At 45.5% G+C, this 21579-nt stretch overlaps 3 protein-coding genes across 3 annotated transcripts in view; 1 reads left to right on the top strand and 2 right to left on the bottom strand.

Annotated features, from left to right (window-relative positions):
- Nucleotides 1-21579, bottom strand: part of LOC128377823 (NACHT, LRR and PYD domains-containing protein 12-like) — a 419396-nt gene that overhangs the window by 288401 nt on the left and 109416 nt on the right. The gene's annotated exons all lie outside the window — the stretch shown is intronic.
- Nucleotides 3574-5850, top strand: dpy30 (dpy-30 histone methyltransferase complex regulatory subunit). Its single transcript, XM_053337807.1, has 5 exons — nucleotides 3574-3621; nucleotides 4537-4577; nucleotides 4905-4952; nucleotides 5059-5192; nucleotides 5650-5850. Exons 1-5 carry the CDS (start codon nucleotides 3612-3614, stop codon nucleotides 5720-5722), a joined length of 306 nt encoding a protein of 101 aa, XP_053193782.1. The 5' UTR covers nucleotides 3574-3611; the 3' UTR covers nucleotides 5723-5850.
- Nucleotides 7757-21163, bottom strand: psen2 (presenilin 2). Its single transcript, XM_053337697.1, has 12 exons — nucleotides 21072-21163; nucleotides 18356-18511; nucleotides 17363-17589; nucleotides 16847-16988; nucleotides 15263-15330; nucleotides 13869-14089; nucleotides 12086-12184; nucleotides 11230-11295; nucleotides 11084-11124; nucleotides 10996-11041; nucleotides 9704-9819; nucleotides 7757-7939 (listed from the first exon to the last, which is right to left on the bottom strand). The coding sequence occupies exons 2-12, from the start codon at nucleotides 18488-18490 to the stop codon at nucleotides 7784-7786; spliced, it is 1317 nt and encodes a 438-aa protein (XP_053193672.1). The 5' UTR covers nucleotides 18491-18511; nucleotides 21072-21163; the 3' UTR covers nucleotides 7757-7783.

Here is a 21579-nt window from a genome sequence, read left to right as displayed (position 1 = left end):
GGTGGCTGGTGGCTGGTGGCTGCGAGGCTGGTGGCTGGTGGCTGGTGGCTGGTGGCTGGTGGCTGGTGGCTGGTGGCTGGTGGCTGGTCCAGGCTGGTGGCTGGTGGCTGGTGGCTGGTGGCTGGTGGCTGGTGGCTGGTGGCTGGTGGCTGGTCCAGGCTGCGAGGCTGGTGGCTGGTGGCTGGTGGCTGGTGGCTGGAGGCTGGAGGCTGGTGGCTGGTGGCTGGTGGCTGGTGTCTGGTGTCTGGTGGCTGGTGGCTGGTGGCTGGTGGCTGGTGGCTGGAGGCTGGTGGCTGGTGGCTGGTGGCTGGTGGCTGGTGGCTGGTGGCTGGTGGCTGCGAGGCTGGTGGCTGGTGGCTGGTGGCTGGTGGCTGGTGGCTGGTGGCTGGTGGCTGGTGGCTGGTGGCTGGTCCAGGCTGGAGGCTGGTGGCTGGTCCAGGCTGGAGGTTGGTGGCTGGTGGCTGGTGGCTGGTGGCTGGTGGCTGGAGGCTGGTGGCTGGTGGCTGGTGGCTGGTGGCTGGTCCAGGCTGGAGGCTGGTGGCTGGTGGCTGGTGGCTGGTGGCTGGTGGCTGGTCCAGGCTGGAGGCTGGTGGCTGGTCCAGGCTGCGAGGCTGGTGGCTGGTGGCTGGTGGCTGGTGGCTGGTGGCTGGTGGCTGGTGTCACTCAGGACTCTTCTCCTCAGGACAATGTCCAGTCTGTTCAGAAACATCCAACCGGTTCTGCAAATGTATTAAATTAAGATTCCTTTCCTTGTAGAGTCAGCTGCTCCCAATCACAGCACAACTAGTCAAACACAGTGGTAACACACACACACACACACACACACACACACACACACACACACACACACACACACACACACACACACACACACACACACACACACACACACACACACACACACACAAACAGTGATAACGTAATGTTGGCATTCAGCAGCAGGATGGACATTAACCAGACATAAGAATTAAAACTGTCTCCTATCAGAACATGGAAGGTTACACAATGTTCACCAAACCTTTCATCACCGACACCACCCTGAAATACTTACTCAAGCTTTATCTTACACACACACACACACACACACACACACACACACACACACACACACACACACACACACACACACACACACACACACTCTCTCTCTATGGTCTCAGCCAATGAGCTTGTGGATGATTTCATTTTTAAGATTATAAATGTGACTGATACCACTGATTCCTTCCTTCTTTCCTTCCTTACTTCTTCCTCCATCCTTCCTTCCTTTCCTTCCTCCCTCCTTTCCTTCCTCCCTCCTTTCCTCCTTCCTCCCTCCTTTCCTTCCTCCCTCCTTTCCACTGCATTACTAAGAAAGCAAAGATCTCCACTCTGCTCAGAACAGAACGAAGAGAGTGACGATAACGAAAGTGGCAAAAGACTCATTTCCAGGTTCATTATGAGAAAGAGAGACGTCACATTTATAACCTTCCTCCCTCCTTCCCTCCTTTCCTTCTTCCTTCCTCACATTTATAATATAGAAGTGAGTCACATGATGTCAGAAGAAGGATCCTCCTTGTCTCTCTCAGTTCTGTGTCCAACTCTAATCAGTTGAAGTAGAGAGAAACCATCTGTATGAGTCTTGAGGACATTATGAAACATCTGCTGCCTTGATATCCTTCTTCCTTTCCTTCCATCCTTCCATCCTTCCATCCATCCTTCCTTCCTTCCTTCTTTCCTTCCTTCCCGCCTGAACATGTTAAAGACAAAGCTGCAACAATTCCATGAGTCCATCTTCACTGCAGAGTCTCAGAGCTGTGGAGGCCCGGGTGGAGCGGTGGAGGATTGGGAGGCTCGGGTGGAGCGGTGGAGGCTCAGCCTGTATGTTGGGAAACTCTGATGAGTGTTCCAGATTCCAGCTCATGTAGGAGTAGAGATGCTGATTAATGAGCCGTGGACAGGAAGCGCTGGAGGAACAAGAGGCTCAGTGTGTTAGTGACAGGCTGAGACCGGACCGGTGCCGGACCCCAAAACACATCCATGAATCAACCTTTATTCACACTGAGCAGGTCTAGACTGAGCAGGTCTAGACTGGACCCTCTAAAGACTCCTTACACACTGAGCAGGTCTAGACTGGACCCTCTAAAGGCTCCTTACACACTGAGCAGGTCTAGACTGGACCCTCTAAAGGCTCCTTACACACTGAGCAGGTCTAGACTGGACCCTCTAAAGGCTCCTTACATACTGAGCAGGTCTAGACTGGACCCTTCCTTCTTTCCTTCCTTCTTTCCTCTGTCCTTCTTTCCTTCCTCCCTCCCTCCTCCCTTCCTTCCTTGACTTGAACACAACAGGAGGGTTAACAGGGAGGAGGAGGGGGGGGGGGGCAGGGGTTGGGGGGGGGGGGGGCAGTCAGTCAGAGTTTAACAGACAGTGATCTCTCCTCTAACCCTGATCCCAGTCAGCTGTGATCTATGTAACCATGGACTCATGTTATAAATGTATATATTACTGTTAATAAACTCTTTATCTTATTATATCATTTTACATTTGAATAGTTTTGTTCCTGATTCTTTGGGATGGAGGGGGGGGGGGGGGGGGTGGTGGTGGTGGTGGGGGGGGGGGGGGGGGGGGGGGCAGAGAGAGGAGGAGAGACTGTAACACTGAGATAACTGGAACTCCTCTTTGGTTTTCCTCTGAAGTCTCTTCATGAACTTAACCTTCATGTCTCCTCCCGGGTCAAGTTTGTAACCATGACGACATCTGGGAGTTCAAAAGTTCATCATCACATATTAACATGATGAACTCTTTAATTGTACACTATCTAACCAGACACTAACCAGAACACATCACTCAATCTTCTGACTGACTGAACACACATCATCTAACTTCCACATTAAAGCGCCACCTCTTCCTGACAGATGTTCTTGGTTGTCATGAAATCTAAACTCTTCTCTGGTTCAACACATTTATTAACATAACTTCAGCGAGGAGACACATCACTTCTTTCTTTCTTTTCTTTCTGTTCAAACTAAACAACAAAGCAACCCTCGCAGTGATCTGAAGCTTCCGGTCCTAATAATCTGCATCAAGTAATCAATACTTCCTGTTCATATCTCATCATCATTAATCAGATCAATATTAAACCAGACAAAATTAAATATTCATCACAACATAAATCAAGCATTTGGCTCCAACACACATTAATGTTACCTGATTTATGTTGTTTGATGTTGTTGTGTCATATGTGCCATAAAATGCATTATTAGTATTATTATTATTATTATTAATAATAATAATAATAATAATAATAATAATACTAACTACAACATCAGAATTAATAGTCATTTAAAGGACAGATACCTACAGACCTTTCATTTTATTCTATTCTGTTTTTGATGTTTTTTTTATTATTATTATTGTTATTTTTCTCTATTTTAATGTTATTCTGTTTTATCATGGAAGCTGATTTATAAATTAATTACAAACGGCCTGCAGGGGGCAGAAATGCGCATGCGCTGCGGCTGCTCGGCTTCACCAGAAGAAGAAGAAGAGGAACCGGAAGCATACCGGCGGTACGTTAAACCTGAATCTACGTAACGTACGTCAGAAATCCTGCGTAACTACCCACAACAAACATGGCGGACGGTGAGTTCATTGTTGACCATTCATCGCGTGTTTCTGCGTTTTTCTGGGTTTTTCTGCGTTTGGCGGGTTTTCTGCGTGTCTGCGGGTTCACGCGCAGCCTTTAGGGCCCCGCGTGAACCCGCAGCGGCTCGTGCGATGCGGGGCTGCGCGTGATTCCCCGCAGACTGAGCGTGATGCTAAGCTAACATGCTAACAGCTCTGTTTAAGTTTATCATTTGAAACTTTAAAACAGTGAATATGTAAAATATATATAATATATAAATGTGATATGAGAGCAGACATTACTCAGAGCTTACAGGCTGGTTACTGGCTGCTCTGTTAGTTACATTTCACCTTAGTTATCTTTATTTCCACATTACTGATTATCATCAAACATTCAGAGTGTGAATCCAGTGAAAGCATCAAGAATCATCTGTTAGTGATGTGATATCATCCAGACCTAAACCAGACCTAAACCTGACCTAAACCTGACCTAAACCAGACCTAAACCTGACCTAAACCTGACCTAAACCTGACCTAAACCTGACCCATTCTGACTTTTAACAACACGTTAATGTTTCTATTCTTCCTAAAATAACCCAGAACGTATAAAAATGGTTCTGCTGGTTTTAATGTTTATAATGAAACGTTCACGTTGTGTTGCATCCTTCACTTTTATTTAATAATGATTTCAACATGAGGTCAGAATAATGTGATTTCTGTGGATGTAAAATATGTTTGTTAAATATTATAAAGACTAAAACCTCCTTTAAGCTTCCATACTGCTCATATTCTGCAGTATGGAGGGTTAGAGGAGGTAAATGTGTAGATAGCTGAGGGAGAGGGAGGGAGGGGGAGGGGGGGGGCAGAGACATTATCACCATTTACTAAAAGAAAACAGAATACAAGTTAAAATGTTGTTTTTTTGTTTTTCAGATCACACAGACGCAGATCAGTCTATGGAGGGACACACTCCTGTAAGTACCCATCATTAAAGGGACAGTCCTCTATTTAAAGGGACAGGCCTCTATTTAAAGAGACAGTACTCTATTTAAAGGGATAGGCCTCTATTTAAAGAGACAGTACTCTACTTAAAGAGACAGGCCTCTATTTAAAGGGACAGGCCTCTATTTAAAGAGACAGTACTCTAGTCCTCTATTTAAAGGGACAGTCCTCTATTTAAAGGGACAGGCCTCTATTTAAAGAGACAGTACTCTACTTAAAGAGACAGGCCTCTATTTAAAGAGACAGTACTCTATTTAAAGGGACAGGCCTCTATTTTAATAATGTGAATCTTCCTGCAGGTCTCTGAAAACCCTCATACAGAGTACGGACTGACAGACAACATCCAGGTAACTAACACACACACACACACACACACAGTAACACACACACACACACACACACACTCACACACACAGTAAAGTATAGTACTAATAGTTATTATGTGCTCTGCAGCGGTCGGTGGAGAATGAGAAGGGATCAGAGAAGAAGCAGAAAGTTGATCTTCAGGCGCTGCCGACCCGAGCTTACCTGGACCAGACGGTGGTTCCCATCCTGCTGCAGGGCCTGTCGGTGCTCGCCAAGGAGAGGTCAGAGTTCACTACTGTTCACTACTGTTCACTACGGCTTATATCAGTAGATAAAGAGAGGTTAGACACGGTTTCAAAATAAAAGTATTAACCAGTACTCAGATTAACTAAAATTATACTAACATTATATACCTTCAAAATAAAAGCATTAACCAGTACTCAGATTAAAATTATACTATTATATACCTTCAAAATAAAAGTATTAACCAGTACTCATATTAAAATTATACTATTATATACCTTCAAAATAAAAGCATTAACCAGTACTCAGATTACTTAAAATTATACTAACATTATATACCTTCAAAATAAAAGCGGGCTGTGCTGAACGCTGCTCATTAATGAATATATTGACTCAATGTTTGAACTAATAAATCTTCAGAATAAAAGCATTAATCAGTACTCATATACCTTCAGAATAAAAGCATTAACCGGTATCTTGTGTCTTCTCTTGCAGACCTCCGAACCCGATCGAGTACCTGGCCGCGTTCCTCCTGAAGAACAAATCTCAGTTCGATGAGAGAAATTAAGAAAACGCTGCGTTAGAAACTTTTCGTACCGTAGAAACTTTTGTTTGTTTGTTTATAAAGTAAAACTGTTTTTTTTTCCTTTTTTTTTTTTTAAGAATTCAGAATAAACATGTTGACATGACGACGAGTCTCTGTGATCTGTGGCGTTAGCTTAGCTTAGCATAAAGACTGGAAGTGAAGGGAAACTGTTAGCGTCTCTGTGAATTGTGTCGTTAGCTTAGCTTAGCATAAAGACTGGAAGTGAAGGGAAACTGTTAGCGTCTCTGAATTGTGTCGTTAGCTTAGCTTAGCATAAAGACTGGAAGTGAAGGGAAACTGTTAGCGTCTCTGAATTGTGTCGTTAGCTTAGCTTAGCATAAAGACTGGAAGTGAAGGGAAACTGTTAGCGTCTCTGAGTTGTTGTTGTTGTCGTTAGCTTAGCTTAGCATAAAGACTGGAAGTGAAGGGAAACTGTTAGCGTTTAGAAACGAACACAAAACGAGTTTTAATATAATTTTAATTTGTTTATTTCATCACAAGAAGTTTTGACTTTAGTGCACCGAACAATGAAATAAAACTAGATCTGTTACAAAATCAAACACTACACCTGAATCTACAAAATATATATAAACACCCCCCCCCCACCCCACCCCCCCCCCCGTCCCCTCCCTCTGCCCCCCCCCCTCCCCTGTCAGCCAATCACCATGTTTGATAAAGTTAGCGTAGCTTAGCACAAAGACTGGAAGCGGGGGGAAACTGTTAGCCGAGCTGATGAATGTTGAAGTAAAAAAAAAAAACTGTTGAAACTGAAGTAAAGTGTCGCCATGGAAACATCACAGCCTGATCAGCTGATCCTTAAGCCCCGCCCTGCTGTGTGAGTCATTAAAACCACCACAGAAGAAGAAGAAGAAGAAACGCAGCGAGATGACGTGAGGAAGGTCTCCGCCTCCTCTTCCTCACGCGTCACATGATTACGTCACATGATGTTTCTCCTCAGACAGGAAACAGGAAGTTACATCATCAGCGCCACCAGCTGGTCAGAGAGTCAAACTTTGGTTTAAATGAAATAACGTTTAATTATTTATTATAAGATTATAAATAATATGAATCTGGTTTAATTAACTCTTTACATTCTGTTCATAATTACACTAACTAACATTCAGTTATTAATAAATGTTTAATTCATCTTATTCACAATCACTGTTTTATAAAATATGAAGAATAAAACACGTTTAAATGCTGATTTTACATTTTTTTTAAAGTAATAAACATTAATTTTTGTAAAGTAGGATATAAAAAAGTATCAGCTGACGTTAGGACTCAGCTTACAGTAGTGAACAGAATGAAAAGGTTCAACTATCAGTAACTCTCATCTGAGTTTAGATGGCGAGTTCTGCAACACGTGTGTCCGAAGAATGTGTTTATGAACAAATCCACCTTAAAAAAAGAAATCCACCTTAAAAAAAAAAAATCCACCTTAAAAAAAAAATCCACCTTAAAAAAAATCCACCTATAAAAAAAAATCCACCTTAAAAAAAAAAATCCACCTTAAAAAAAAAAATCCACCTTAAAAAAACCTAAAAGTGTTTAAATGTTTGACGCTGGACGTTAAATCTTCTCTCTACTGTCGAGGGTTAAAACCAGGAATGTTTGGGGGGGGGCGTTTGGTTTGATTGACAGCTGAATTTAAGGCGGAACTTTCCTTTAAACCGCCCGTCAGCAGGTGTGATGTTTGTACCTGAAACACACCTGAGCACAGACACACAGGTGAGCAGCAGACAGCCACACCGGCGGAGGAGGAGGAGGAGGAGGAGGAAGAGGAAGGGGCCAGGTGAGCCAGGTGAGCCAGGTGAGGTGGGCGGGACTTCCTCTCAGATGTAAAACTGGTGGTCCGCCAGGTGAGGTGGTGGGGGCGGGACTTCCTCTCAGATGTAAAACTGGTGGTCAGCCAGGTGAGGTGGTGGGGGCGGGACTTCCTCTCAGATGTAAAACTGGTGGTCCGCCAGGTGAGGTGGTGGGGGCGGGACTTCCTCTCAGATGTAAAACTGGTGGTCAGCCAGGTGAGGGGGGCGGGACTTCCTCTCAGATGTAAAACTGGTGGTCAGCCAGGTTGTCCATGAAGGGCTGAACCAGGAAGTCTGTGGAGAAGTAGAAGACGAGGCCGAAGGTGATGGAGATGGGAAGAGCCGGCAGAGCTTTCTTAAAGATGGCGAGCAGCAGCAGCGTCAGACACAGACCCTGAAACAGGACAGGTGAGAGACAGGTGTGATACAGGTGAGAGACAGGTGAGATACAGGTGAGATACAGGTGAGATACAGGTGAGATACAGGTGTGGACAGGTATGATACAGGTGAGGACAGGTGGGGACAGGTGAGGACAGGTGTGATACAGCCTGTATCTCACCTGTCCTCACTAGATACAGAGATACAGGTGAGAGACAGGTGAGGACAAGTGTGATACAGGTGTGATACAGGTGAGGACAGGAGATACAGGTGAGGACAGGTGAGATACAGGTCAGGACAGGTGAGGACAGGTGAGATACAGGTGAGGACAGGTGATGACAGGTGAGGTAGAGGTGAGGACAGGTGTGATACAGGTGGGGACGGGTGTGATACAGGTGAGGACAGGTGAGGACAGGTGAGATACAGGTGTGATACAGGTGAGGACATGTGTGATACAGGTGAGGACAGGTGAGATACAGGTGAGGACAGGTGAGGACATGTGAGATACAGGTGAGGACAGGTGAGGACATGTGTGATACAGGTGAGGACAGGTGAGGACAGGTGAGATACAGGTGAGGACAGGTGAAGACAGGTGAGGTAGAGGTGAGGACAGGTGTGGACAGGTGAGGTACAGGTGAGATACAGGTGAGGACAGATTAGGACCGATGAGGACAGGTGTGGACAGGTGAGATACAGGTGAGATACAGGTGAGGACAGATTAGGACCGATGAGGACAGGTGTGGACAGGTGTGGACAGGTGAGGTACAGGTGTGGACAGGTGTGATACAGGTGAGATACAGGTGAGGACAGGTGAGATACAGGTGAGATACAGGTGAGGACAGATTAGGACCGATGAGGACAGGTGAGGACAGGTGAGATACAGGTGTGATACAGATGAGGACAGGTGTGATACAGGTGAGGACAGGTGAGGACAGGTGAGATACAGGTGAGGACAGGTGTGAGACAGGTGAGGACAGGTGTGAGACAGGTGAGGTGAGGACAGGTGAGGACAGGTGTGAGACAGGTGAGGTGAGGACAGGTGAGGACAGGTGAGGACAGGTGTGATACAGGTGAGGACGGGTGAGATACAGGTGAGGACAGGTGTGAGACAGGTGAGATACAGGTGAGGACAGGTGAGGTGAGGACAGGTGAGGACAGGTGTGAGACAGGTGAGGACAGGTGTGAGACAGGTGAGATACAGGTGAGGACAGGTGTGAGACAGGTGAGGACAGGTGAGGACAGGTGTGAGACAGGTGAGGACAGGTGTGAGACAGGTGAGATACAGGTGAGGACAGGTGTGAGACAGGTGAGGACAGGTGAGGTGAGGACAGGTGGGGACAGGTGAGGACAGGTGTGAGACAGGTGAGGACAGGTGTGAGACAGGTGAGGACAGGTGTGGGACAGGTGTGGACAGGTGAGGACTGGTGAGGACAGGTGTGATACAGGTGAGGACAGGTGAGAAGACAGGTGAGGACAGGTGTGAGACAGGTGAGGTGAGGACAGGTGAGGTGAGGACAGGTGAGGACAGGTGTGATACAGGTGAGGACAGGTGAGGACAGGTGAGGACAGGTGAGAGACAGGTGAGGACAGGTGGGGACAGGTGTGAGACAGGTGAGGTGAGGACAGGTGAGGACAGGTGAGGACAGGTGAGGTGAGGACAGGTGAGGACAGGTGTGATACAGGTGAGGACAGGTGTGAGACAGGTGAGGTGAGGACAGGTGTGAGACAGGTGAGGACAGGTGAGGACAGGTGAGGTGAGGACAGGTGAGGACAGACTTACGATCAGAATGGCGACGAAGCAGGCGAGCGTGGTGTTCCAGTCTCCTCCGGTCGCTGCAGCTTTTCCAACCAGAACGCTGTAGAAGATAAAGTCCCCGAGACCGAGCTTCACTCCTCCTACAGAACACAGAACATAGAACACAGGACATAGAACACAGGACATAGAACACAGGACATAGAACACAAGACATAGAACACAGGACATAGAACACAGGACATAGAACATAGGACATAGAACACAGGACATAAGACATAGGACACAGGACATAGAACACAGGACATAAGACATAGGACACAGGACATAGAACACAGGACATAGAACACAGGACATAGAACACAGGACATAGGACACAGGACATAGAACACAGGACACAGGACATAGGACACAGGACATAGAACACAGGACACAGGACATAGAACACAGGACATAGAACACAGGACATAGAACATAGAACACAGGACATAGAACACAGGACACAGGACATAGAACATAGAACACAGGAAAGAGAACACTTTAGGTCAAACCACAGAAACATCATCATCGCTTGCTCCCAGGCGGGGAGCTCCGGTCCAACCAGGAAGTAACTTAGAGCTGCATTCTATCAAAAGGCCACCAGGGGGCGACCGTCTCTATACAAGTCAATGGAGAAGTAACTTAGAGCTGCATTCTATCAAAAGGCCACCAGGGGGCGACCGTCTCTATACAAGTCAATGGAGAAGTAACTTAGAGCTGCATTCTATCAAAAGGCCACCAGGGGGCGACCGTCTCTATACAAGTCAATGGAGAAGTAACTTAGAGCTGCATTCTATCAAAAGGCCACCAGGGGGCGACCGTCTCTATACAAGTCAATGGAGAATTCACCAACTTCTCACTTGATTTCTAACCTCAGTAAACGTTTTCAAAATGTGTTTATGGTCTCAATCGCTAGTTTAAAGCCTTCTTCAATGCAGTATGATGTTCATTTGGGACATTTTGGCCTCCCTGATTTTATATGTGACGATAAAGCAGGGTATGCATTAGGGGGCGTGGCTACGTCCTGATTGACAGGTTGATTGACCAATGTCCTTGAGATCCAGCCCTCGTAACCATAGCAACCTCCCCACTCCGCCCATGGCCCCGCCTCATGCCCATATAAGTAGAATCCGTGTTTTTATTTTTCCCAGCATGCACCTGAAATTTTCAAGATGGCGCTGCCTAGATTAGAAACTATTGGCTTCCGAGCAGCAGTCCACAAACCAATGGGTGACGTCACGATGTTACGTCTTCTATTCAGTCTCTGGTTAAAGACTTACGGTCTTCCTCCAGCTCTTCCTCTAGAAGCGAGCGCGGCCGTCTGCTCTCAGGCTCCGCCCCTCTGTGACTTGGCTCCGCCCCTCTGACGCTTTGCTCCGCCCCTCTGTCGCTTTGCTCCGCCTCCTCGTCTGAAACACAAGAACAACCCTTTAGAACGTAGAACACGCAGAGTGGACGAAATAACAGAAACAGCTGATTATTGGATCATCAGTGATGTCACAGTGATGTCACACCTGTTTCATGACCCGACTGCTGTCGATCCGCCGGACTCGCCATTCCCACCGTCCACATCATCGCCGCTAGAACATAGAACAGAGAACCGGTTACACTAATACACACTAACACACAACTACACAACAATACACACTGATACACAACATAGAACCGGTTACACTGTGATGCAGTACCAGTGTGTAGCAGTGTGGTTGTGTATAGTGTGTATTAACAGGAGTAGATGAGGGCAGGGAAGATGGGCTCGTTGTGTATTGTTGTGCATTGTTGTGTAGTTGTGTGTAGTGTGTAGTTGTGTATAGTGTGTCGTTGTGTGTAGTTGTGTGTAGTGTGTGTAGTTGTGTGTAGTGTGTGTAGTTGTGTGTACTAACAGGAGTAGATGAGGGCGGGGAAGATGAGGCTCGTTGCGTTCCTGAGCCGTCTCTACCAGGGTTAGTGTGTAGTTGTGTAGTTGTGTGTAGTTGTGTATAGTGTGTAGTTGTGTGTACAAACAGGAGTAGATGAGGGCGGGGAAGATGGGCTCGTTGCGTTCCTGAGCCGTCTCTACCAGGGTTAGTGTGTAGTTGTGTAGTTGTGTAGTTGTGTGTAGTTGTGTATAGTGTGTAGTTGTGTATAGTGTGTAGTGTGTGTAGTTGTGTGTAGTGTGTAGTTGTGTGTACTAACAGGAGTAGATGAGGGCGGGGAAGATGGGCTCGTTGCGTTCCTGAGCCGTCTCTACCAGGGTTAGTGTGTAGTTGTGTAGTTGTGTAGTTGTGTGTAGTTGTGTATAGTGTGTAGTTGTGTATTGTGTGTAGTTGTGTGTAGTTGTGTATAGTGTGTAGTTGTGTATTGTGTGTAGTTGTGTGTAGTTGTACTAACAGGAGTAGATGAGGGCGGGGAAGATGGGCTCGTTGCGTTCCTGGGCCGTCTCTACCAGCATCCTCAGCGGACCTTTAGGACACAGAACCGCCACCAAGTCTGCAAACACACACAGAGCAGAGTCAGGGTCAAAGGTCAGAGTCAGGGTCAAAGGTCAGAATCAGGGTCAAAGGTCAGATCAGGGTCAAAGGTCAACTGATCTCAGTCAGCTGATTAACAGCTGATGTTTGTTTATCAGGTGTTTCTGTGTTTCCATCAGATTAACTTTAAATCCTTTCAGTTTCATGGCTCTCTGCTGCCCCCTGCTGCTGGGAAACGGTACTGAAGGTCTTACACCAGAGGAGTCAAACTCATCTTCATTCAACGGACACATACAGACCAATCTGATCTCATGTGGGCCGGATCATTAAAAGGAAGGAAGGAAGGAAGGAAGGAAGGAAGGAAGGAAGGAACAAACAAAGAAAGGTAGGGATGAAAAAAGGAAGGAAGGAAGAAAGGAAGGAAAAAAGAAGGGAAGGAAGGAAAGACAGACAGTGAAAGACGGACAGACAGAAGGAAGGAAGGAAGGAAGGAAGGAAGGAAGGAAGGAAGGAAAGTATATACCAAGCATTAACAGGAAATAAGAACTCAACCAGCGATATGAATAAATATTAATCACATCTGCAGAATGTGGGGAAGTAGATTCGGACGATGCTCATGTTTTTGGGGAAATGGTGCAAAAGATACGAAGATCTAATATTACTGTAAAACTTTATATATGTGTCATTTTAACGAGGGAAATGTGAATGTAAGTAAAATAATATCTGGTAAAGATTTTATATGAGAGCCAGTAAAAAGGCTCTAAACAGGAAGTGAACCGAAACGACCGATGGCTGGAAAAAGAGGAAGAGATCTACGTGATGGAGAGGAACAGGGAGAGAAATGGACATGATGAGTCAGGAAATGAGACTCTCCTAATGTTCCTGTTCTTTGTTTCTTGTTTGTGATGTCCTTCAGTCGTTGTTAAAAAAAGGAAAAGCTATTAAAGATCAAAGTTGAACTGGGTTAGGGTTTTGGACCATGCTCAAAAGATACGAGGATCTAATATTTACTGTCATTTTAACGAGGGACATTAAGTAAAATCATATCTGGTAAAGATTTTATATGATAGCCAGTAAAAAGGCTCGAAACAGGAAGTGGTGCAAACTGATAGCCAGTAAAAAGGCTCTAAACAGGAAGTGGTGCAAACTGATAGCCAGTAAAAAGGCTCTAAACAGGAAGTGGTGCAAACTGATAGCCAGTAAAAAGGCTCTAAACAGGAAGTGGTGCAAACTGATACCCAGTAAAAAGGCTCTAAACAGGAAGTGGTGCAAACTGATAGCCAGTAAAAAGGCTCTAAACAGGAAGTGGTGTAAACTGATAGCCAGTAAAAAGGCTCTAAACAGGAAGTGGTGCAAACTGATAGCCAGTAAAAAGGCTCTAAACAGGAAGTGGTGCAAACTGATAGCCAGTAAAAAGGCTCTAAACAGGAAGTGGTGCAAACTGATAGCCAGTAAAAAGGCTCTAAACAGGAAGTGGTGCAAACTGATAGCCAGTAAAAAGGCTCTAAACAGGAAGTGGTGCAAACTGATAGCCAGTAAAAAGGCTCTAAACAGGAAGTGGTGCAAACCCCCCTAATAAAGACCGATGGCTGGAAACAGAGGAAGAGATCTACGTGATGGAGACATTTAGCAGGAGCCTGCAGGAGGAGCAGAAAGCAGGAAGTAGGAAGCAGGAAGCAGGAAGTAAACCCTGGAGTGCTGACCGTAGACAGAGATGGCTCCCAGGATGACCCAGGCCGACCACTCAGGAAGGTACTTGATGAAGACGAGGGCCATGAGGGCGCTGATGAGGATGAGGTAGGCCTGCTGGAGCTGCAGAGGACCCTTCCAGTGGATGCAGACCATCCCCACCGCCCCGAAGTTCCAGATCATCACGGCCACCGTCGGGTAGTCCACGGCCAGGTTATACGTCTTAAACACTTCCCTGAGACACACAGGAAACAGGAAACACTTCACTGAGACACACGGGAAACAGGAAACAGGTCACTGAGACACACAGGAAACAGGAAACACTTCACTGAGACACACAGGAAACAGGAAACACTTCACTGAGACACACAGGAAACAGGAAACACTTCATTGAGACACACAGGAAACAGGAAACACTTCACTGAGACACACGGGAAACAGGAAACACTTCACTGAGACAGGAAACACTTCACTGAGATACACAGGAAACAGGAAACACTTCACTGAGACACACAGGAAACAGGAAACACTTCACTGAGACACACAGGAAACAGGAAACACTTCATTGAGACACACAGGAAACAGGAAACACTTCACTGAGACACACGGGAAACAGGAAACACTTCACTGAGACAGGAAACACTTCACTGAGATACACAGGAAACAGGAAACACTTCACTGAGATACACAGGAAACAGGAAACACTTCACTGAGATACACAGGAAACAGGAAACACTTCATTGAGACACACAGGAAACAGGAAACACTTCACTGAGACACACAGGAAACAGGAAACACTTCACTGAGACAGGAAACACTTCACTGAGACACACAGGAAACAGGAAACACTTCACTGAGACACACAGGAAACAGGAAACACTTCACTGAGACACACAGGAAACAGGAAGCTCAACAGGAAGTTCAGACTTTATCATTAACCTTCAGTTTACCTCCAAACAATCAATAAATAATTTCATCAGTTCTAACCCTGAACAGCTGTGTTGATGGTACAATATCTAACTTTAAGACCTTCTGCATGATGTTTCATGTGTAAACTGGTTTATTATATTATATTATATTATTTCAGATTTGACTAACAAATAAAACTAAATATATAAACTAATAAAGCAGAAACAGATTCTGTGAAGGAGTTCAGAGTTCAGATGTTTTATGATTTCAGGTCAGAGATGAAACATATGGAGACAGTAACTGAAACAAAGCTTTATATGAGAATAGAAACTAATGCTGAGGATGGTTTACCTGCAGCCTGACCCCTCACCCCTGACCCCTCACCCCTGATCCCTGAGCCTGACCCCTGACCCCTAACCCTGAGCCTTATTAAACATCAACAGTTCAGAATAAAGTAATAAAGTAATAAAGTAATGAAGAGATAAAGAGATGAACTCACCCCAGATACATGAAACTGAACCAGAAGAGCAGCATGAGGGAGGACAGGATGAGCCAGCCGTGGATGAACTGAACACAAAGAACACAAAGATCATAAAGAACATAAAGATCATAAAGAACATAAAGAACATAAAGAACATAAAGATCATAAAGAACATAAAGAACATAAAGAACATAAAGATCATAAAGAACATAAAGATCCATCTCATCAGACATCAGACAGCAGAGAGTAGAGAGTAGAGAGCAGAGAGCAGAGAGTAGAGAGCAGAGAGCAGAGAGTAGAGAGTAGAGAGCAGAGAGCAGAGAGTAGAGAGCAGAGAGCAGAGAGCAGAGAGCAGAGAGCAGAGAGTAGAGAGTAGAGAGTAGAGAGTAGAGAGCAGAGAGTAGAGAGTAGAGAGCAGAGAGCAGAGAGTAGAGAGTAGAGAGTAGAGAGCAGAGAGCAGAGAGTAGAGAGCAGAGAGCAGAGAGGAGAGAGCAGAGAGTAGAGAGCAGAGAGCAGAGAGTAGAGAGCAGAGAGTAGAGAGCAGAGAGCAGAGAGTAGAGAGCAGAGAGCAGAGAGTAGAGAGCAGAGAGTAGAGAGTAGAGAGCAGAGAGCAGAGAGTAGAGAGCAGAGAGTAGAGAGTAGAGAGTAGAGAGTAGAGAGCAGACATCAGAGAGTAGAGAGCAGAGAGTAGAGAGCAGAGAGTAGAGAGCAGAGAGCAGACAGCAGAGAGCAGACAGCAGAGAGCAGAGAGCAGAGAGTAGAGAGTAGAGAGCAGACATCAGAGAGTAGAGAGCAGAGAGCAGAGAGCAGAGAGTAGAGAGTAGAGAGTAGAGAGCAGAGAGCAGAGAGCAGAGAGCAGAGAGCAGAGAGGAGAGAGTAGAGAGTAGAGAGTAGAGAGCAGAGAGCAGAGAGCAGAGAGTAGAGAGCAGAGAGCAGAGAGCAGAGAGTAGAGAGTAGAGAGCAGAGAGCAGAGAGCAGAGAGTGAAGAGCAGAGAGCAGGGAGTAGAGAGTAGAGAGCAGAGAGCAGAGAGCAGAGAGCAGAGAGCAGAGAGCAGAGAGCAGAGAGCAGAGAGCAGAGAGCAGAGAGCAGAGAGCAGAGAGCAGAGAGTAGAGAGCAGAGAGCAGAGAGTAGAGAGCAGAGAGCAGAGAGCAGAGAGCAGAGAGTAGAGAGTAGAGAGCAGAGAGCAGAGAGCAAAGAGTAGAGAGTAGAGAGCAGAGAGCAGAGAGCAGAGAGCAGAGAGCAGAGAGCGCCACCTAGCTGCAGCTACACAACTACACAGTCTCTCTATGATGAGGAAGGACAAACTCTTCTTCATTCAAAGGAAACATCCAGAACAATATGATCTGATGAGGAAAGGAAGGAAGGAAGGGAGGGAGGGAGGAAGGGAGGGAGGAAGGAAGAGAGGTAGGAAGGAAGGAAGGAAGGAAGGGAAATATGTGAAGAAGGAAGAAAGGAAGGAAGGAAGGAAGGAAAATATGTGAAGAAGGAAGGAAGGAAGGAAGGATGTACTTTGATTCGGTTTGTAAAGTAATAAACCTGTAAAGCCCTTTCTGGCTGTTTCTCCATAGCAACAGTAACCAAGGCTAACAGGCGTTGCTGACCTTGTAGCAGCGGTACTTGTAGAGGACGACCAGGAAGATGGTCATCACCACGATGACGCTGATCATGATGATGGTGTTCAGGACGGAGTTCAGCAGCCGGCGGCCGACTGACGCTGTGTTCTCTGTGAACGGAGTGTAGATGCTGCAGAGACACGGACATGGAGGTTAGAGAGGAGGAGAGGAGGAGAGGAGGAGAGGAGCAGAAGAGGAGAGGAGAGGAGGAGAGGAGCAGAGGAGAGAGAGGAAGGAGAGCAGAGGAGGAGAGGAGGAGAGGAGGAAGGAGAGGAGGAGAGGAGGAGAGGAGAGGAGAGGAGCAGAAGAGGAGAGGAGGAGAGGAGAGAGAGGAAGGAGAGCGAGGAAGGAGAGGAGAGGAGAGGAGAGGAGAGGAGAGGAAGGAGAGGAGAGAGAGGAAGAGGAAGGAGAGGAGAGAGAGGAGAGGAGAGAGAGGAAGGAGAGCGAGGAAGGAGAGGAAGGAAGGAAGGAATCATCATCAGTCGTCTCCAGATTCAGACTCACAGCTGCTGGTCCGTCTTCTCGGTGTAGAAGCTGACGGACTTGATGGTTGCTACGACGACGGCCATGCAGAGCGTGACGGGGATGAAGAGCATGATGACGTGTTTGGCTCCGTACTTCAGAGTCAGTTCCTCCTCGTCTAGGTCCACTTCCTGGTCCGAACCGCCGCCGCCGCTGCCGCCGCCGCCGCCATCGTCTCCAGCAGGCGGCGCCGTTCTCCTGCTCAGCACCTGCCACAGGAAGTCAGCATCACACAGGAAGTCAGCACGCTCAGTATCACAATGGTTGTGCTATGGTTGCTATAGATACAGGTTGTGCTATGGTTGCTATAGATACAGGTAGTGCTATGGTTGCTATAGATACAGGTAGTGCTATGGTTGCTATAGATACAGGTTGTGTTATGGTTGCTATAGATACAGGTTGTGTTATGGTTGCTATAGATACAGGTTGTGCTACGGTTGCTATAGATACAGGTTGTGCTATGGTTGCTATAGATACAGGTTGTGCTAGGGTTGCTATGGATACAGGTTGTGTTATGGTTGCTATGGATACAGGTTGTGCTGTGGTTGCTATGGATACAGGTTGTACTATGGTTGCTATAGATACAGGTTGTGCTACGGTTGCTATGGATACAGGTTGTGTTATGGTTGCTATAGATACAGATTGTGTTATGGTTGCTATAGATACAGGTTGTGTTATGGTTGCTATAGTTACAGGTTGTTCTATGGTTGCTATGGATACAGGTTGTGTTATGGTTGCTATAGATACAGCTTGTGCTATGGTTGCTATAGATACAGGTTGTGCTAGGGTTGCTATGGATACAGGTTATGCTATGGTTGCTATAGTTACAGGTTGTGCTATGGTTGCTATAGTTACAGGTTGTGCTATGGTTGCTATGGATACAGGTTGTTCTATGGTTGCTATAGATACAGGTTGTGCTATGGTTGCTATAGATACAGGTTGTGCTATGGTTGCTATGGATACAATGAGGCTTACGGTTTTGGACGTGTTGTCGTTGGCCGCTTCGTGTTCCTCGTTCTGTCGGTACGAAGGAACCGCCGGGTTCTCAGACGGGACCAACGCCGTTCTCTCTGTGTAGAAGTCTTCATCACTCTCTGAGGCGTTGTCCATGGCAACGGCACTCAGCGCCGACTGCAAACAACCAGAATATGATGAGCTGCTGGATCAGTGAGGTTAGTCTCCATGAGGTTCAGTTTAAATTTAAAGGGTTAAACTGTGAAAATAAACGTATGAATAACTTCACACATTCTTTTTTTGTGGACCCAGCATCAAATTTCTGCTTTTAATCCATTTAGAGAGAATATATTAGAATGTCTTCTTGGAAGGAAGGAAGGACAGAAGGAAGGAATGGAAAGAAGGAAGGAAGGAAGGAAGGAAGGAAGGAAGGAAGGGAGGGAGGAAGGGAGGAAGGGAGGAGGAGAAGGAAGAAAAGAAGGAAGGAAGGAAGAAAGGAAGGAAGGAACAAAGAGAGGAAGGAAGGAAGGAAGGAAGGAAGGAAGAAAGAGGAAGGAAGGAAGGCAGGCAGGAAGGAAGGAAGGAAGAAAGGAAGGAAGGAACAAAGAGAGGAAGGAAGGAAGGAAGGAAGGAAGAAAGAGGAAGGAAGGAAGGAAGGAAGGAAGGAAGGAAGATAGAATGAAGTCATTATTAGTATAAGTCCACTTAAATACACTGTAGCTGATCACATATTTAATATCTATCATTCTTTTGTGGTTACACCATTTGACATTTTGTGGTTACACCATTTGACATTTTGTGGTTACACCATTTGACATGTTCAGGAGCATTCAGTCTTTTGGTATAAAATGGGTCAAATGTCATTTCAAATCTCTCTTATTGATCTTTTTTTAATATATTGATTATATTGAACTGGGCGTAACCTCCATGATGTCTTGCTGCCGCTGAGTTCAGTCTGAATTTATCTAGAAAACCAACTCCCTTCCTTCTGTCCTTCCTTCCTTCTTTCCTTCCTTCCTTCCTTCTATCCTTCCTTCCTCCCTCTCTCCCTTCCTTCTGTCATTCCTCCTTCCTTCCTCCCTTCTTTCTTTCCTTCCTTCCTTCCTTCTGTCCTTCCTTCCTTCCTTCCCTTCTGTCTTTCCTACCTTCTTCCCTGTTCTTCTTTCATTCCTTCCTCCCTTCCTCTTTTCCTTTCTCCCTCCCTCGCTCGCTCCTCCCTTCCTCCTTTCCTTTCCTTCTTTCCTCCTTTCCTTCCTTCCTCCTTTCCTTCCTTTCTCCCTTCCTTCCTACCTTCCTTCCTTCCTTCCTTCCCTCCTTTCCTTCCTCCCTCCTTTCCCTCCTTCCTTCCTCCCTTCTTTCTTTCTTTCTTTCTTTCTTTCTTTCTTTCTTTCTTTCTTTCTTTCTTTCTTTCTTTCTTTCTTTCTTTCTTTCTTTCTTTCCTTCCTTCCTTCCTTCCTTCCTTCCTTCCTTCCTTTCTTCCTTCCTTCCTTCCTTCCTTCCTTCCTTCCTTCCTTGACTCGAGGAGGGATAAAACCAACAAAAATACTAAATGTACATTTTAACAAACCTGATGCTGCTTTTAGTTTAACTGATTTATGGATTCATCATCTTACCAACATTTATTATCACTGATCCTTTAATGGTTCCTTCCTTCCTTCCTTCCTTCCTTTCTCCCTTCCTTTCTCCCTTCCTTCCTTCCTTCCTTCTTCCTCCCTTCCATCCTCCTTTCCTTCATGTTCACACTGAATATGAACAGAAGCCTTTAAAAGCTCATCATGTGATGTTTGAGGCTCTACAGACACATTTTAATCAGAGTGTAACAAACGAACTGGTTTTACCGTCATGTGACTAACGTACAGTTCTGCTTTGTGACCGACGAAGAGGAAGAGGAAGAGGAAGAGGAAGAGGAAGAGGAACAAAGAGTCTGACTGAGAAGCTTTGATTTACATCCTAACCCCAGACACTCTGAACCTTCACTAAGAAACCTCATTCACCTGAAACCCAAGCTGATGAGGGTCAGTAAAGAGAAGGAAGGAAGGGAGGAAAGGAAGGAAGGAAGAGAAGACAGGAATGAACGAAGGAAGGAAGGGAGGGAGGAAGGAAGGAAGGAGGAAAAGAAGGGGGGAGGAAGGAAGGAAGGAGGGAGGGAGGGAGGGAGGAAGGAAGGAAAGAAAGAAGAAGGGAGGGAGGAAAGAAGGAAGGAGAGAGGGAGGATGGAAGGAGAAAGGAAGCAAAGGAAGGAAGGAGGGAGGGAGGGAGAGAGGAAGCGAAGGAAGGAGAGAGGGAGGAAGGGAGAGAGGAAGGAAGGAAAGGGATAAGGAAGAGCAGACAGGAATGAAGGAAGGACAGATTGGAGTGAAGTGGACCTGACTGGACTCCTCAGCGGGCCGGTTCTGGTCCGCGGGCCGCATGTTTGACCCCTCTGTTATAAACCCTTTAAACATCTGATCAGCTGTTTGTAGTAAACGTTAAATGACGTTAACGGCACTGATCACGTAAAGTGACGTCACGGGATTAACCTTCAGATCCGACATGTGATAATTAAACATTTAAACATTAAAACCTTTAAACATTAAAACATTAAAACCTTTAAACCTTTAAACCTTTAAACCTTTAAACATGGATGATTGTGTCTCATGTTGAATAAACTGAGATGAATCACGTGACTCCCGCAGGTCACGCAGACAAACATCAGGTTCATATAAAAGATTGAAATGTTATAAAAGTGAAAGTTTACCTGAGTTTAAAACGCAGAAACACAAAATAAGCAGCTTTCAAAGTAAACAGCGAGCAGCACCCGGAAGCCAGCAGTCAGCTGATCCTCACACCACGTGACCTCAGCGTCACCACACCACGTGACCTCAGCGTCACCACGTGCTGCTGCTGACGCTATTTATTTATTTATTTATTTATTTATATTTCAAGGATTGAAGGATTTAACTTATTTATTCAGACATGTAGGTTTAATGAAAGAGACAAATACAGAAACATGTACATTACTCAGGTCCCTGTGAGTTAAATACACATTAATACATATAATATATATGTATTAAAAATAACCCTTAAAGATGCTTGTTTTTATACATGTGTTCATATACATATACATATATACATATATATATATATATATATATATATATATATATGTATATATATATTATATATATATATTATATATATATAGATATATATATATATATATATATATATATATATATATATATATATATATATATATATTATAT

Source organism: Scomber japonicus, chromosome 2, assembly GCF_027409825.1.
Source record: "Scomber japonicus isolate fScoJap1 chromosome 2, fScoJap1.pri, whole genome shotgun sequence".
In the NCBI taxonomy this organism is placed as follows: Eukaryota; Metazoa; Chordata; class Actinopteri; order Scombriformes; family Scombridae; genus Scomber; species Scomber japonicus.
This window is presented reverse-complemented; position numbering and strand designations above follow the sequence as displayed.

Excerpts from the sequence above, each read along its gene's own strand:
- dpy30 (XM_053337807.1), top strand. Across the intron at positions 4,953-5,058 it reads GACTGACAGACAACATCCAG|CGGTCGGTGGAGAATGAGAA; the intron begins GTAACTAACACA and ends TGTGCTCTGCAG. Across the intron at positions 5,193-5,649 it reads TCGGTGCTCGCCAAGGAGAG|ACCTCCGAACCCGATCGAGT; the intron begins GTCAGAGTTCAC and ends CTTCTCTTGCAG.
- psen2 (XM_053337697.1), bottom strand. The coding sequence starts at position 18,490 with ATGGACAACGCCTCAGAGAGTGATGAAGACTTCTACACAGAGAGAACG. Across the intron at positions 14,090-15,262 it reads TTCAGTTTCATGTATCTGGG|GGAAGTGTTTAAGACGTATA; the intron begins GTGAGTTCATCT and ends TGTGTGTCTCAG. Across the intron at positions 11,125-11,229 it reads GCAGTCGGGTCATGAAACAG|ACGAGGAGGCGGAGCAAAGC; the intron begins GTGTGACATCAC and ends CTTGTGTTTCAG.